The sequence below is a fragment of the Suricata suricatta genome, chromosome 5, assembly GCF_006229205.1.
Source record: "Suricata suricatta isolate VVHF042 chromosome 5, meerkat_22Aug2017_6uvM2_HiC, whole genome shotgun sequence".
NCBI lineage: Eukaryota > Metazoa > Chordata > Mammalia > Carnivora > Herpestidae > Suricata > Suricata suricatta.
Genome location: NC_043704.1, coordinates 73,635,422 through 73,651,358, shown reverse-complemented (window position 1 = coordinate 73,651,358; position 15,937 = coordinate 73,635,422). Strand labels below are relative to the sequence as shown.

General features: G+C 45.6%; 1 protein-coding gene across 1 annotated transcript in view; it reads right to left on the bottom strand.

The window, feature by feature from the left end:
- Positions 1-13,486: 13,486 nt before the first annotated feature.
- Positions 13,487-15,937, bottom strand: part of GP5 (glycoprotein V platelet) — a 3,705-nt gene continuing 1,254 nt past the window's right edge. The window contains exon 2 of the mRNA XM_029938729.1: positions 13,487-15,921. Within this exon, the coding sequence (XP_029794589.1) occupies positions 15,738-15,921 (184 nt within the window). The 3' untranslated portion in view covers positions 13,487-15,737. The remainder of the gene's footprint in view (positions 15,922-15,937) is intronic.

Genomic DNA, 15,937 nt, shown 5'->3' with positions numbered 1-15,937 from the left:
CACACACAGTTTTGCCTTCCTCTTCTCCCCCCACCCCAACCCCCAATGCACATGTGAGGCTGGAAGAGCCACAGCCACGGGGCCAAATGCCACAGGCCACAGTTGGTGGAATGGAAAAGCCTCAAGAACCAGAGACATGGGTGACACAGAACTTGCTGTGCTGCTCCATAGGGTTGTTCCTTATCACACTCCTCCGTGAGCCAGTGCGAACTGCCATGGAACAGGAAGCAAATTCTACGGAGTGCCCAGTATGTGTGGTCCAGACCCCAGCCCTCTGCAACTCTGGCCTGTTTGAGGGACAGAGTTTAGGCTGTCAGGAGGAGTGGTGAGCCGCATCACATGTCTCCTTCCGCCAACTCTCCCTACATATAGCTCCCCTCACCTGATGGCCACCATCCAGGTGCCGGGCTTCTCTCCCGAAAATACAGAGCCACCCATGCTGGAGTTGATCTCTTGTGAAATCTACTTGCCTAAAAAGAGTCTTTAAGTGCCTAACAAAGGAACCACCTGGTTAACCTGAGGGAAAAAAACAAGAAGTCCTCAAAAAGAAAGGAAGATGCAGGAATTGGTTTTCAATGGGGCATTTAAGTGATATCCCAAAACTCAATCTATAAACCAAATCCAAAAAGCTGGGTTGTTTAAAAGCCTAACACCACAGGGGCACCTGGGTGGCTCAGTCGGTTGAGGGTTCAGCTTTGGCTCAGGTCATGATCTTGTGGTTCATGAGTTTGAGCCCCATGTCAGGCTCTCTGCTGACAGCTCAGAGCCTGGAACCTGCTTTGGATTCTGTGTCTTCCTCTCCCTCTCTGCCCCTCCCCAGCTTGTGTTCTGTCTCTCCCTTTCTCAAAAATAAATAAAAACATTTAAAAAAAATTTTTTAAGAGTCTGGCACTCCAGGCCTGTCAGGAGAATGACATTCTCGGGAAGATATGACACCTCACAGGCATGTGGATCAGCCCCACTTTCCTCACAGCCGTCTCAGGAAGGGAGGCAGGGAAGCAGCCCAAGCAGGGGTGAACATGGCCCTTCTGGCCCCTCGGACCACCCTGGTCTCCCTGCTGCCTCAGCCTCAGCCACAACTCCAAGGTTGTGTGGTCCAGGAGCCCCAGGTAGGCAGAGAAAACCCTTGAGTTCACAGAGCCACACTAGGGATATGTGGATATCCAAAGGAACCTTCTCAATTTACAGGAAACTGAGGAAACTGAGTCCAGAGGGGAGGAGATCTTGCCCAAGGTCATATAGTGAGTGGCACAGTCAACTTGGGAGTCCACAGGCCCTTTCTCTCTCTCTCTCTCTCTCTCACTCTCTCTCTCTCTCTTCAGGAAGTACCTGAACTGTACCGGGGTGCCCAGTGGACCTTCCCGAAGTAATAATTGCTCACAGAGAGTTTTGCTGGTCAGAGAGCACTTTCTCACTTGTATCTCACCATGATCATTCCAAGAATGCCTATTCCTGGCCATCTGTGGGGGTAAGAGCAGGGCTGCGAAAACCAGGACATCTCCTGCTGTTGCACTAGGAAAAGGGACACTCCATGCTCGATGCCAGAGGATGCGTTTTCTCTCTGCAGGCAGTGACTGGGCAGCAGTGTTCCACAGACTGAGTGAGTGATTCTGACAGAACCTCGCCAGGGTTCCCCGCAACAAGGGGTCGTGAGAACCAGCCAAAGTACATTTCTGCAGAGCATGGTGCGGGCGGTGGGGGCACACATGGGGACAGGGCCACAGCGGTTAGTGCGCACCCTGATTTCCCATGTCCCGGGAAAGGCCCTTTCAGAAGCCACTTAAGTGTTAGGTGATGAGCAAGGTCAGCTACTCAAGTTCAGCCGGGGGGTGAGAGGGAGGGTCAGGTGACAAGGATGTGTCTTTGAAAGGACAGAGGTAGATGGATGGACAAGGGAGGGAAAGTGATAGGACTTAAGACCTAGACTTGAGGCTCCTGTAGCATCAGAGCAGGAAGGACTTTCTGGTCCTGACCTCCATTTTATGGATGGGGGTCCAAGGCCCAAGGAGGGAAAACAGTGGACTCAAAGCCACACAAGCTGGTCAAGAGCAGAGCAAAGATTTGATCCCTGGGAGGGCGATATGGTGTATCTTATGGGAGGGCCAAAGTAGATGTGAGAAAGCTGGACACACGCTTTGGTTAGAGGCCAGCCCTGCGAGGATCATGTGGGAACCTTGGATTGTGCTTTTTCAAAGCAATCTGGAAATATAAAACCCAAGGAGGCCTCTGTGCACCAGTGAGGGACCCCATCCCTGAAGCAACCAGTGGCAAAGAGCCTGCTGTTGGGGCAGCTGGTTTTACATGTGTTTATTTGAGAACACGGATGGATCCCAGGGTACTAAGCACCCACGCCAACACAATGCCTACAAATTGGTCTTCCACTCAGCGCAGGTGAGCTCAATAAGGCCATGACCAATGTCTCCAGTGGCCAGTGCCTGGGCAATGGGTTACACCCATATCCACCCAGTTCAACCCAGGGCTGGGTCAATTAATCACAGCCCGTGTGAGGGAAAAGGGACCTTAATGAGCATTTACCAGGCTCACACCTATCTCCATCAAACACTGGAATTCCTTCCATCTGGGGGTTGCTCAGACTCTGAACTTTGAGAGTCATGAGCCTTGCTCAGAGACAGCTCACAGCCCCAGGTGGCGGGCCACTCCAATCCTTGACGGCAGCTGACCAACTTCTTGGACTCACCCCAAATCTCCTCCCCTGCTCACTCTATATTTCCTACCAATTAGTCCTCATTCTATCCCTTGAAACCATATGGAACACATCCCTTCCTCTTCCCTATACCAACCCTTTAATTGGTTAAAGACAGTGACCAGCCCCCCGCCCCCCAAATCCTCACCTTTCCAGGCTGAATACACTTGGCTCTCTACACCAGTTTCCACAAGACTAGGTTCACTTCTTCACCCAGCCCCTCTCCATCCTACTTATTTCCACCTGTACTCCCTCCACTTGATTGATTGTGGATCCCCAGGATTGACTGTGACATTGAAGTTGAAGGCCAGCATCTCAAAGCATTACACACATACCCCTTCTCTTTTCTGTTATATGGTCTTTAAACTCCCAGATCCAAGCTTTCGAGATTCAGACAGCGAGGCTATACTTGCTCAGAGAAAGCAGAATTATGGGCTCCCTGTGGCTCATAATTGAACATGTGTGGCAAAACATTAGTAAGGAAGAATACTTAACTCCGCAAAAGGCGGTGAGGTCAAGGGTGAAATCCCCCAATAGCACAGCGTATGCTGAAGCTAATCTGCCAGGTCCCATTCTGGAGGCCAGCTGATGCATGACATACCCATGCACCCATCCCTGTAGCTAGCTCCATGACAGGAAGACTATTTAATATATAGCTTTTATCCCAAGGAGCCCAGTTGGAAAGAGCAGCACATGTAGAATTACAATAAAATGTGCTAGATGCTATCGTGGAGGCATGAAATGGGAGAGGTTAATCCTATTCCTGCTGTAACAAATGACCACAAACCCAGAATGGGTCTCACTGAGCTCAAATCAAAGTGTCAGCAGGACTGGGCTCTTTCTGGATGTTCTAGGATCTCCTTTTCCGGCTTCTAGAGGCTGCCTGCCTCTCTTGGCTCGTGGCCCTTTCTCCGTGTTCAAAGCCAGTAGTGTTGCTGCTTCTTTGAATAACACTTTCTCTTTCTCCTTTCACTTAAGAGGCCTCGAGTGATTACATTGGGCTCTCCTGGATAACTCATGATAACCTTCCCATCTCCAGGGTCTTAACCCAACCACTTCCACAAAGTCTTTTTTGCCCTGTTAGGCAAAATCTATTTGATGGCTTCTGGGGGCTAGAACCCAGACATCTTTGGCAGCCCCAGAAATGACTAACTCTGCCTGTGAGAAGATGGGTTACATTTGAATGGATCCTTTAAGGCCCTTCAAGGATAGCCCTGGCACCAAAGGGAAAAGGGATTTGTAGAAGACTGTACTTGTACAAGGCCTGGAGACAAGTAAGCATAGAGAGCTATTTTCCTTTCTTGGATGGCTTGCTTTTCTTTTATTTCTTTTCTGAAAGTCCCAGCCTCTGCCTGATTGCTGCTAGGGTTTAGAGGCTCACTCACTACCCTTCAAGACAACTCATGTCTTCCCATCAACAGCTCCGAACAGAGAATGGTCCTTAAGTTGAATTCTCCTGTTTTTGTCATCACTGGAAATGTTAAGTGATCTCTCGGCGCCCTGGAGTTACTTTAGTTGGACTAGAAAGGGGTACGGGACAGTGGGAGGGTCATAGGACACAGGGATCTGATACGTCCAGAAGATTCTCTGTGGTTCATCTTTGTTCTGCCTAAATGACTGAAAGCAGGTGACGAGGCCAGTAATGTATTAGAACAATATCCTTCCCACAGATGGCCGGTCTCCAGAATTCCACTGAGGCCACCTGCTCTACACCTGTGCTACAAGTCAACTGAGAAGAACTTGAGCTGAGGCTATATTGGAACCTGAACTTGAAAGGACAAAAACTCAGAAATGCTGACATTTTCCGTTTCTCTTTTGGGGTCACTGGAAACATAACTTGCTAAAGGTTTGGAGCCAGGGAGGAGGCCCAGCTCTCTGCCTTCTGCCCAAAGCAGCCTCGATTTCTGGCCGCCTCGGTCCAGGTCATGTCTGCTGTGGCCTTTGGGTGGGGGATGGACAGGAGCTCCAGGCTTTGGGTCCTGTGGAGGAAGGACAGTGCCACAGAGAGACTGGCTGACAAGACGCATCCCGCACCCTTGGTATCTCTCTGCACCCTCTGTTGATGTCCTTTGTCTCTGGGTCTCCTCTGTGCCAGGCAGTACTGTTCCTCATGATGCTCTGGGGTGTGAGGTGATGCAGATGGGCCACCTTGCCCTCTGTGCTGACCAGAGCTTTAGTTTAAAGTGCATTTATATATCCATTACTTTCTTTGTTACAAGACTCTGGTGAGGGAAACTGAGTCAGTTGCATGGCTGGGACCCACAGCTGAGACCAACTTTCCTCTGTTCCCACGCATGTGGATACCCTCTGTGGGCCCTGGATCACTCCTGCTGCCAGGCCTGCAGCAACTGTCAACAATGGCCTACACTTAAGATTTCCAGCTTCTGGGGTGCCTGGGTGGCTCCGTCAATTGAGGGTCCGACTCTTGATTTTGACTTTGGTCATGATCTCACAGTTCTTGGGATTGAGCCCCACATCAGGCTCTGCACTGACAGCGAGTAGCCTGCTTGGGATCCTTTCTCCCTCTCTCTGCCCCTCTCCCAAGCTCATGAACTCTCTGTCTCTCTCAAAATAAATAAACTTAAAAGAAAAATGGTTTCCAGCTCCTTTCTCTCATTTCTTCCCCTCTCCACCACCTCTCTCCCCATGCCTTTTTCTTCTGTATCTGTATTCTTCTCTTTATTTTCTCTTCTTTTCTCCTTCTCACCAGCCAAGAGCCTCATGAATAATGTTCAGTTCTCAGGAGCCCCTGGTAGGCTGGAGGGACTGGAACCCCTGAATCAGGATGCCTACAACCACAAACTTAAGTGTCCTCCTGGTGCTCATATCCCCGAGTCAACAGGTCCCCACTGAGTAGCTGAGCGAGTCCCTACCAGACGCACAGTAGGGGTGGGATCTTGGAAGACTCTAGGCCAGAAGCCAGGAGAGGAGCTCACATGACAGATCTGCCAGTCATAACCTCAGATATGTTACTGCCCCACCCTGGACCTCAGTTTCCTCATCAGTAAAGTAGGATAATAATACTTACCTCCCAAGGCAGTTGTGAGAGCTAGAAAAATGGATTTCATGGTGCTGGGAATGTAGTCGATATTTAATAAAGGTTGGTAGCATGTGAGGGTAGCTGGAGTACAGAAGTCTCCTGAGGGACTTGGAAATATCAATATCAACATCTGTGTTGGGGTAGTAAGAGCCAGGAAGCACCAGCAGAGGGGTAGGAAGGGATGGAGGAAGGGTGTCAGGGAGCACAGGCTGTTTATCGCTTTCCCCCCGCAGGCATCTCAGGCTCCCGGTACTCAGCATCCACTGAATGCAATTAATGCTTGTCTCTTTATGATGTTGATGAAATCATCTTGTAACATTCCAGATGCCTAATGAGGGTGTGTGCAGCTACTGGGCCGTGAGTCCTGGAATCTCCCTGCCTCTGGCACACCCTGGCAGTAATGGTGATGTTTAAAGGCTGGGAAGCCCAGAGTGACTTCCCAAACAAACTTGGTCAATCCCAATGTCAAGTAGAGATTCAGAGCCCAACCTGCAATGGTTCCAGGAAGAGAAGCCAATGATAATAGTGGGGTGCAGGATGGGAGGGATTGGGGGACCCCAAAGTACAAGAGGAACCCAGGACGCAGGACAAGGAAGACCCAATTTTGCCCAGGGGCAGTCAAAGATGCTCCAGAGCTAGAAACTTAGAAATGGTTGGACTTTCAGTTAAATGTGCAGATTGATCATACCCAGTTGTCTTCTCTCCCTCCTTGGGTCCCACGTAGATGGCAGGAGAGGAATTGAAATGGTATAACCCCACAACGTCATAGAGAATGGAAGAGGAGTATCAGTGGAGTGGAGAACTCAGCAAGTTTATGGAACCAAACAGTCATAGAGAATGGAAGAGGAGTATCAGTGGAGTGGAGAACTCAGCAAGTTTATGGAACCAAACAGTTGAACATAGGTGAGGAGGAGGAGCCACAGTCCGCATGATAAGAGAGCCCATTTCCTAACAGAGCCCCATGGAGGCCTCAAGACTGATCGATTACACCAGGCATGGTGCCGGACACATTAGATGAGCTGTGGAAGAAAAACCAGGAAGTTATTTGAAAGCTAGTATGTGGAACAGTTGCCTCTATTTCCATCCCTATGAAAACAAACAAAAAAGTTATTTAAAGAATAAAGTCCTGGAGAAAACAACCCTCCATAAACATCCTTGCTTGTGGAGATTCCCAGTATAATATACTCAGCTTGCTACCCCGGGGCTCTGAAGGGAAGCTTGCCGGTCAACAATTCTTGCCCATGTGTGCAAAGGTTTCAAAGCCGACAAACAAGGATTTAAGGGAAGCAAGCAACAAACAAGAGCAACAAAAAATTCCAGAGAAAACATACAGTTCAGAAAATAAAAGGGAATCTGAAAAGCTATAAAATGTAAACTCTAGTATCCTAAGAAAAATACAAAAGAGACTGCCTTCACAAAACAAGAATATGAGGGGCACCTAGGTGGCTCAGTTGGTTGAGCCGCCAACTTCGGCTCAGGTCATGATCTCGCAGTTCATGAGTTTGAGCCCCACATCCAGCTCTGTGCTGACAGTTCAGAGCCTGGAGCCTGCTTTGGATTCTGTATCTCTCTCTCTCTCCCCCTCCCCTGCTCTGTCTCTCTGTCTCTCACAAATAAATAAAATAAATACATGTTTAAAAAAACAAGAATATGAGTCTATAAATGGGAACAACTAAAGAACAAGAATCACAGAAATTAGGGGTGCCTGGGGGGCTCAGTCAGTTAAGCGTCCAACTTAAGCTCAGGTCATGATCTCATGGTTCGTGGGTTCGAGCCCCACGTCAGGCTCTGTGCTGACAAGCTAGCTCAGAGCCTGGAGCCTTTCTTCAGATCTGTATCTCCCTCTCTCTCTCTGACCCTCTCCTGCTCATGCTGTCTCTCTCTGTCTCTCAAAAATAAATAAAAACATTTAAAAAAATTTTTTTAAAGAAATATTAGAAATGAATTTCACAAAATTTAGCTCCCAATCTCCCAGTCTCCCAAGAACCTGGATGTTTCCAACAGTGTGAATGAAATAAAGAGCAACACCTGGCACATCATATTGAAACCAGAACATAAAGTTCATAAAGAAAATCCTAAAATCTTCTAAAAAGAAACAATGAGTCAACTATAACTAATAAATTCTTACCAGCAACCTTGGTGGAAGACGATAATTTGAATTCAGAGTTCTATTTCCAGCTAAACTAGCAGTCAAGTGTGAATGGAGAATAAAGTTTTACACAAGGACTCAGAAAAGAGGATACTCTCTGTATCCCTTTTCTTAAGGAGTTATAAAATAAGGGAGTACACTTGAAAGTGGAAGATATGGAATTTAGAAACAGTGGAAGCAAATAAGGAAAGCCATGGAGAGAAGCCCCAGGAAACAGATGGGTAGCAGGCCTAAAGCGATTTCTGGAAATTCTAGAAAAACGAAGGCAGTACTAGAAAGGAAATGTTATTATGATATACTACCTGACACTGTAGTAAACACTATTTACAAAGAAGCAATAACATCAATTCTTTTTCATTCATGTTCAAGTTTTTTAACAATCAGCAAAAATTTAATTATAAGAGAATAAATAATAAATAAATAAATAAAAGTCATCCCTTTTTTTAAAACATTTATTTATTTATTTTGAGTAGGGGGTGCAGGGGCAAAGAGAGAGGGAGACAGAGAATCCCAAGCAGGCTCCTCGCTGTCAGTTCAGAGCCCCACGCAGGACTTGAATTCATCAACCGTGAGGTCATGACCTGAGCGAAAATCAAGAGTCGGACACCTAAGCAACCGAGCCACCCAGGCAGCCCTTAAAGTCATCATTCTTAACAGCAATTGGCAGGCGGAAGGGGAAAGCCAGCCCGGGATAAACTGGAACACTGATGGCGACTTACAGAAAGAGATGGGAATGGAAATTGTCTGTAGCCGATGGGCCAAGACCTGAAGGTTGCAATCTAAGTACAAACGTAACTTTTAGAACAAAGGTACATGGTGCTGGAATTGTAAAACTGAATCACACAAAGCTGTGGGTTTTTATAGGTTAAAATGATTGAATATCAGAAATCTCATTTGTTTCACCCTAATGTATGTGAACAGAAATATATAATACATCAGAAGATTAAGTTCAATTACCAAAAAAAAAGGCAAAAAATGCTTTTGGGGCGCCTGGATGGCTTAGTTGATTAAGTGTCCGATTTCAGCCCAGATCATGATCTTGCAGTTCGTGGGTTCAAGCCTCACATGGGCCTCCTACCAACAGCTGGGAACCTGGAGCCTGCTTCACGTTCTGTCTCTCCCTCTTTTTCCACCCCTCCCCTGCTTGCACTCTGCCTCTTTCTCTTTCTTTCAAAAATAAACATAAAAAAAAATTTTTAAAGCTTTAACCAAGTTGTAAAGGTCAAACCCAAAGTTAAGCAACAAAATACTGGTTGTGTGTTCACTGGTGAGTGAAGACAGTAAAATCCACCACATGTTTAGAAAGAGAAAAGAAAGACTGAATACTTTAAAATTTATTGGAAAATTTTATAATTTATTATGCATATTAAAAAAATAACCACTAAAAGAAAACTAGGAAACAAAAAAATGTATATGAGAGGGAGAGTAATACAAATTTATCAGTCCTCAAGGGTGTGAAGAGAGGGGGGCAATAAAGCAAAGAGAGAAAATGAGAAATAGGAAGCACAGAATAACTCCTTAGTAACAAGGCATTGGTGAGCAGCTAAAGTAAATGTAAACAGACCAATTTCAGTTATTGACAAAAAGATATTATCTAAATAAACTTTAGAAAAACCCAACTATATGCTGTCTACACAATGCACACCTAAAGTAAAACCAAAGAGAAAAAGTAAAAATAAAGACAAAAAATATGTATCGTAGAGATGCTGACCAAAATAAACTGCTATGGCGAGAAAACCAAAGCAAAGCAAAACAAGCAAATAAATCCCACATAAAATAGTTTTTAAAAGGACAATATTGGGGCACCTGGGTGGCTCAGTTGGTTAAGCCGCCAACTTCAGCTCAGGTCATGATCTCATGGTCTGTGGGTTCGAGCCCCGCATTGGGCTCTGTGCTGACAGCTCAGAGCCTGGAGCCTGCTTCAGATTCTGTGTCTCCCTCTCTTTCTGCCCCTCCCCCACTTGTGCTCTGTTTTTCTCTGTCTCAAAAATAAATAAACGTAAAAAAAATTTTAAGGAAAATGTATAGAAATAAAACCTAACACTACATAAGAAAACATTTTTAAACCTAATAACCTTAGAACCTTAAAAAAAACCATAAATAACCTTATAAAATGTTAAATTAACCACAAATTTAAATTTTCCATGTGACTATATACTGTTAGATAGACAGATAGATGATAGAATTATAATAGGAACTTAAGAAATTCACAAACTTTTTTTCTGTAGATCAGTAAACTAAGACGTAGCAAGGTTACAGAAGTGTCAAACGACACGATTAATAAGCTTTATTTAATGGATGTATAATAACCTGAGCCCTGTTTATCTTTTTATGTAATCTGTACACCAACTTGAAGCTTGAACTCAACAGTCACATACTCCACTGATTAAGCCAGTCAGGCACTCCATGAACCTGATTTAAAAGAGAATTTTTTTTTCCTCAAGCACATAGAAACATTTACAAAAATTGCCTATGTACTGGCCATAAAATGAGTCTCAAAAACATTCAAAGAATTGGAATCACACAGGGGCACCTGGCTGGCTCAGTAGATGGACTGTGCAACGCTGATCTCAGGTCACGAGTTTGAGCCCCACATTAGACATAAAGACTACTTAAAAATCTAACCTCCAAGAGCACCTGAGTGCTGAGCATAGAGCCTGTTTAAGACTCTCCCTCTCTCTCTGCCCCTCCCCGGCTCATGCACGAGCACGTGCACACATGCTCTCTCTCTCAAATAAATAAATAAGACCCTTAAAAAGCAAAAACTTACACAAAGAATTGGCAGCATACAGACCATTGATTTCCAGAGTTAGAAATCAATACAGGAAAGTTTTGTAAACAGAATAAAAAGCACACTTCTAAACTCCATTCAAAGAGAAACTCAAAATGGAAATGAGAAAAATGCAGAAGTGGACAGTAACAGACCAAACATTAGCAATACCCCCGTCTAAAACAGGCTACTGCTAAAGCAGTCCCAGGGAAAGATAGATATCCTGAAGAAGAAAGGATGAAAATTAATGGGCTGAGAATCTGACCTACGAAGTCATGAAGAAGAAAAAACTAAATAGACTCAAAGAAAACAGAAGAAGGAGATAATAAAGATGAAAGCCACCAACGAACGTCATAGGAAACCACCAGACCATAGAGGTCTGTCCCAAAGCCCAGTTTGTTCTTAGGAAAAGCTAACAAAATAGAAAAAATATTGCAAGATGGATCAAAAGAGAGCAAGATGGATATAAGCAATAGTAGGCATGAAAAAAAATAGGACAATGGCAGATACAACAGAGGTGGGTTTTTTGAAGGTTATTTATTTTTGAGAGTGGATGCACAGTGGGGGAGGGGCAGAGAGCGAGGGAGACACAGAATCCAAAGCAGGCTCCAGGCTCTGAGCTGTCAGCACAGAGCCCAACGCGGGGCTCAAACTCACAAACTGTCATCACGACCTGAGCCGAAGTTGGACGTTCCACTGACTGAGCCACCCAAGCGCTGCGGATACAACAGAGGTTTTAAAACAAAATAGAAATTTAAAAAATATTATGAAAAATGTTAGGCTAACAATTTTGAAAACTTAGAGACAAAATGAACCATTTCCGAATATATATATAATGTAACAAAATGGGAAATAGAAGATTGACTAGGTCTCCAACCACTAGAAAAAATTAAGTCGGGAGTTAAAAATAAAGCAGACAAACGGTGGGAGCCAGGCTCCAAAGCAGCCTCTAGCTGTCCTTGCCTCCTCGTACTGCCGGTCTGGTTGGTGTCCTGCTTCCAGCTCGGGTGACATTGTTCGTGCTCTGAAGGGAAGGGACGCTCGTGAACCAGGATGCGGTGCAAAGGAGGAAATTCGACTTCCAAAGCTAACCTAGGGCTTCTGGCCTGATAAGTCTCTCCTGAGGGATGGGGAAGCTAGCTGCCACGCCCTGAGACATGCAAGCAGCCCGATGAAGAGGACCATTAGCAAGGACCCTGCCAGCAGCCACCAAGACTGCCAGCAACGTGTGAGAACTACATCCTCTGGCCACTGTAAAGATGGCGATAGTCCCAACCCACACTTCTGTAACAACCACGAAACATCCTTAGACACAACCTGAGCAAGCTGCTCCCAAATTTCTGACCCGTGAGAACTCATGAGAAAATTGCTGCTTTAACCTCCAAGACTTGGGGTATTTTTAATGCAGCAATAGATAACTGGTACACACACACACACACAAAGAATCCAGGCCAAGCTGGTTTTGGAAAGGAGTTTTAGAATATAGTCAAGCAAAATGTGACCTTATTATTTCTTTTAATGTTTAATTATTTTTGAGAGAGAGAGACTGGGTGTGAGCTGGGAAGGAGCATAGGGAGAGGGAGACAATCCGAAGCAGGCTCTAGGTTCTGTGCTGTCAGCACAAAGCCGGACTCAGGGCTTGAACTCACGAACCATGAGATCATGACCTGAGCTGAAGCCGAACGCTTAACCAATGAGCCACCCAGCACCCTGAAATGTAATCTTTTTTTTTTTTACAAACTGTTCCCAGGGAGGTTGTCCCCACCTACTTTATAAGGCTGTATAATTTGGATTATACAGTCAAAATCAAAGATATTATTTTTTAAAATTTACAAAAGAATCTCATTAATGAACTGATAATAAAAGTCATTAGCAAACTGAATCCAACATGTATTTTTTTAATGCATGACTAGGCTTGGGTTTACTTTATAGGATTGTAAGGATGAATTTATTTTTCAAAATCCATAAATTTTATTCACCATTTAACACATTGGTGGAGAAAAGCTATATGAGATCTTAATCAATGAAAAAATTAAAATTCAACACCTACTCAATTAAAAAAAAACCTTCTTAGTATACTAAAGCTAGAAAAGTCACATTTATTGATGAAACATTCGAAGTATTCCAGGAGTGCCTGGGTGGCTTAGTCAGTAAAGCATCTGACTTCAGCTCAGGTCATAATCTCACAGTTCGTGGGTTTGTGCCCCGTGTTGGGCTCTGTGCTGACAGCTCAGAGCCTGGAACCTGCTTCAGGATCTGTGTCTCCCCTTCTCTCTGCCCTTCCCCTGCTTGTGCTCTCTCCTCTCTCAAAACTAAATAAATAAACATTGAAAAAATAAGTTCAATTTCACTTCTTAGGGAAATGTAAGACAAAACAACAATGAGATACCATTTCGCACCTATCAGATTTACAAAAATTCAAAATTATATTATCATGCTTTAAGGAGGATGTGGAGTAATGGGGAATAAAAAGAAAGAAAACACAATAGAAATACATGTCCATCAATGAGAGAACAGGTAAGCTGTAGAAAATTCATTCAACAGAATACTATACAGCTATTAAAATGAATAAACTGAAGTCAAATGCCTCTTTTGGATAAATCTCAAAAATATATCAGGGGTGCCTGGTGGGCCGAGTCAGAAGAGCATGTGACTCTTGATCTCAGTGTCATGAGTTTGAGCCCCATGTTGGGAGTAGAGATTAATAAGCATTTAAAAAAAAAAACTGTGATGCCAGAGAAAAATGTTTGAAGAATGCTACATGCAGAGTCGTATCATTTATAGGAAACTTTTAAAAAAAGGCAAAGCGTGACTTCTGCTTTTTCCAGGTTGTAGGCACGTGGAGTAAGTAAAAACACCACTAAGAATGTGAAACACCAACTGTACGAAGTAGCTCACCGCTATGGAGGGTAGAGGAAGAAGCACAGAGTAGATATATAGGCAGGCGCTTGCAACTTTGTCATATTTTATTGTGTTAAAAAGAAAATATCTAAAGCAAATACAGCAGCCTGGCTGGTTGAGGTACCCGGAGTCGCTCCCCTTACTCTTCTGAATGTTTGAAGATGTTTTCATTGGAGGGGGACACCAGAATGTAAAGCCGGTACTCTGCTCTATGCTTTGCTCTCTCCCTGCACCTAGAAGGGCTCCTGGTACAGAGGAGGTGCTCCACAAATAGCTCTGAGTGAAGGAACATATGCAAAGGCACTGAGGCACGAGAGAACACTGTCTTCTGAAAGAGCTAATCATAAGGATGGCCAACTTCTGTTGAGCCCCATACGCACCAGGCACCAGCCACCGGCTTTGCTGTCTGGCTTAGGTCATCTCACTTCATCCTCGCAACAATGGTGTGGGCCACCAATATCCTCACTCTCCAGGTGAGGAAACAGAGGCTTTGAGAGCTGGGCAGCTTGCTCAAGAACACAGTGGTCAGGGCTAGAGTCCACATTCCATCAAAAAGTCGGGGTTTCATGCTTTAGGTAAGTTTCAAATTTTGGAGCAGTGGAAATAAATAAGCCAAGGTCGGGCCGAGGAGCCTACAGTGCAGGGGGCACATAAACACCCTCCCCCTAGAGTGAAGGGTGAGCAGGACCGGACAGGGGAGTGGAGGGTGATTTAGTGCCTGGTAGCCCGGGAGGTGGACACAACATAGCAGGGAACACTTGAGTCTGCCTGGGCAGTCATGGAAGGCTTTACTAGTTGAACTTGGCCTTGAAAGAAAAGTACACCTACAAATGCCAGGAACTCAGCCCCTCCTTCCTTTTGGTTGGTGGTGTTCAGAGGATCCACTGTTTCATACTGTGAGCACAGAGCCTGACTCCTCAGGGCCGAGACCGACCCAGGTGAAGACAAAGTGATTTAATGTAATCTTCCATCTGAGAAAGTTTGCTCTCACCTTTAAAGGCACAGAGAAGAAACCAACTCAAAGTTCTTCAGCAATCATGACAGCAGTAATAATTGCCTGCTCTTTAATAATAAGAGGTAACATTTATTGAGCATTGCCTCTTTGCAGGGCACTGGGTGAAGTCGGCACATGCTTTATTGCCCTTAATTCTCACAAAAACTCTGTGGGGCAGGTGCTATTTATCCCTCCCCAGGCATCAGGACACGGAGGCTAAGGGAGTGTAGTGTCCTGCCCAAAGCCCCATGCAGTTGGTGGAACTGGGATTGGACACCGCGACTGTCCACTCCCCCAGCCCATGTTTAAACCACTGCTTGTCACCAGCACAGACATCCAATTAAAGCAACAAGAGCTTTATGGCCGTCAGCTGGAAGACTAATTGAGAACGTGATGCCACCATAATAAACTAGAAACCAAGCTTATCATTACATTCATGAACATCCGTCACATGTTAGGTGTTCCATAAATGCTTGTGAAATGAGGTAGCATTTAGTGCCAGGAAATGGAAACCAACCCAGTGCCACAATGACACACTTCACCCCTGTGGGAAGCAAGGAGAAACAGAGTGCAAACAGGTGGGCAGAGCGCTGGTCACTGGGGGCAGAGAGGGACGGAGGTGGGGGGGCAGATCCAGGACCCCGACTCCCAAGCACTTAGACCTTCTGGTGAGCTCCCCGCCTCCCAGAAACCTCTGCTCCAGTCCCCTCCTCCTGCTGTCTCCTCCTGCTCCTCAGCCTGACCACCGACCTTAGTGGCTTCAGTCCCTGGGGGCTGAGCTCCTGGAGGGAAGGTTTTGTGTTCTTTATTTCTCAGCCTATCACAGGGGAGGCCTCCTCTGAAAATAAGGATACCCAGCCTTTTCCCAAACAGCCCACGGGTGACACATACAGCGAGAAGACAGAGGACAAGGGAAAGAACTGGAAGAGTTCTGCTTTTCAGAAGTAGATAAAGAGAACAATCCATCCGGTAAGGGCAGACACGCACACTTCAGAAATGTAAAGATGCCTTCTGACCAGAGGGACAGAGGAGGGAGATGGGAGGGAAGGAGGCAGGAGAGGAGCGGAGGGAGAGGGGAGAGGAAGCCGGCAGCAGCCCGTCGGGATTCTCCTGGGAGAATCCCACCTCTGACCGTACTCTGGCCACGCTTCAATTCGTGGGGGAGGTGATCCCACTGACTCAACCAAAAGTACCCTCACGCTCTCGCTCGCTGATGAATTTTCGAAAGAGCCCGCCAAGTTTAATCATAGCAAACACAATGACCCCCGTTATTACGGCCTGAGCAGCTAAAAGCAGGAAATAAAGACCCCAGAAGACGCTGTGGTCTTGGCGTCTGCCGTCGGCAACGAGCCGAGCCCGGGCCCTGGGGTCCGAGCCGT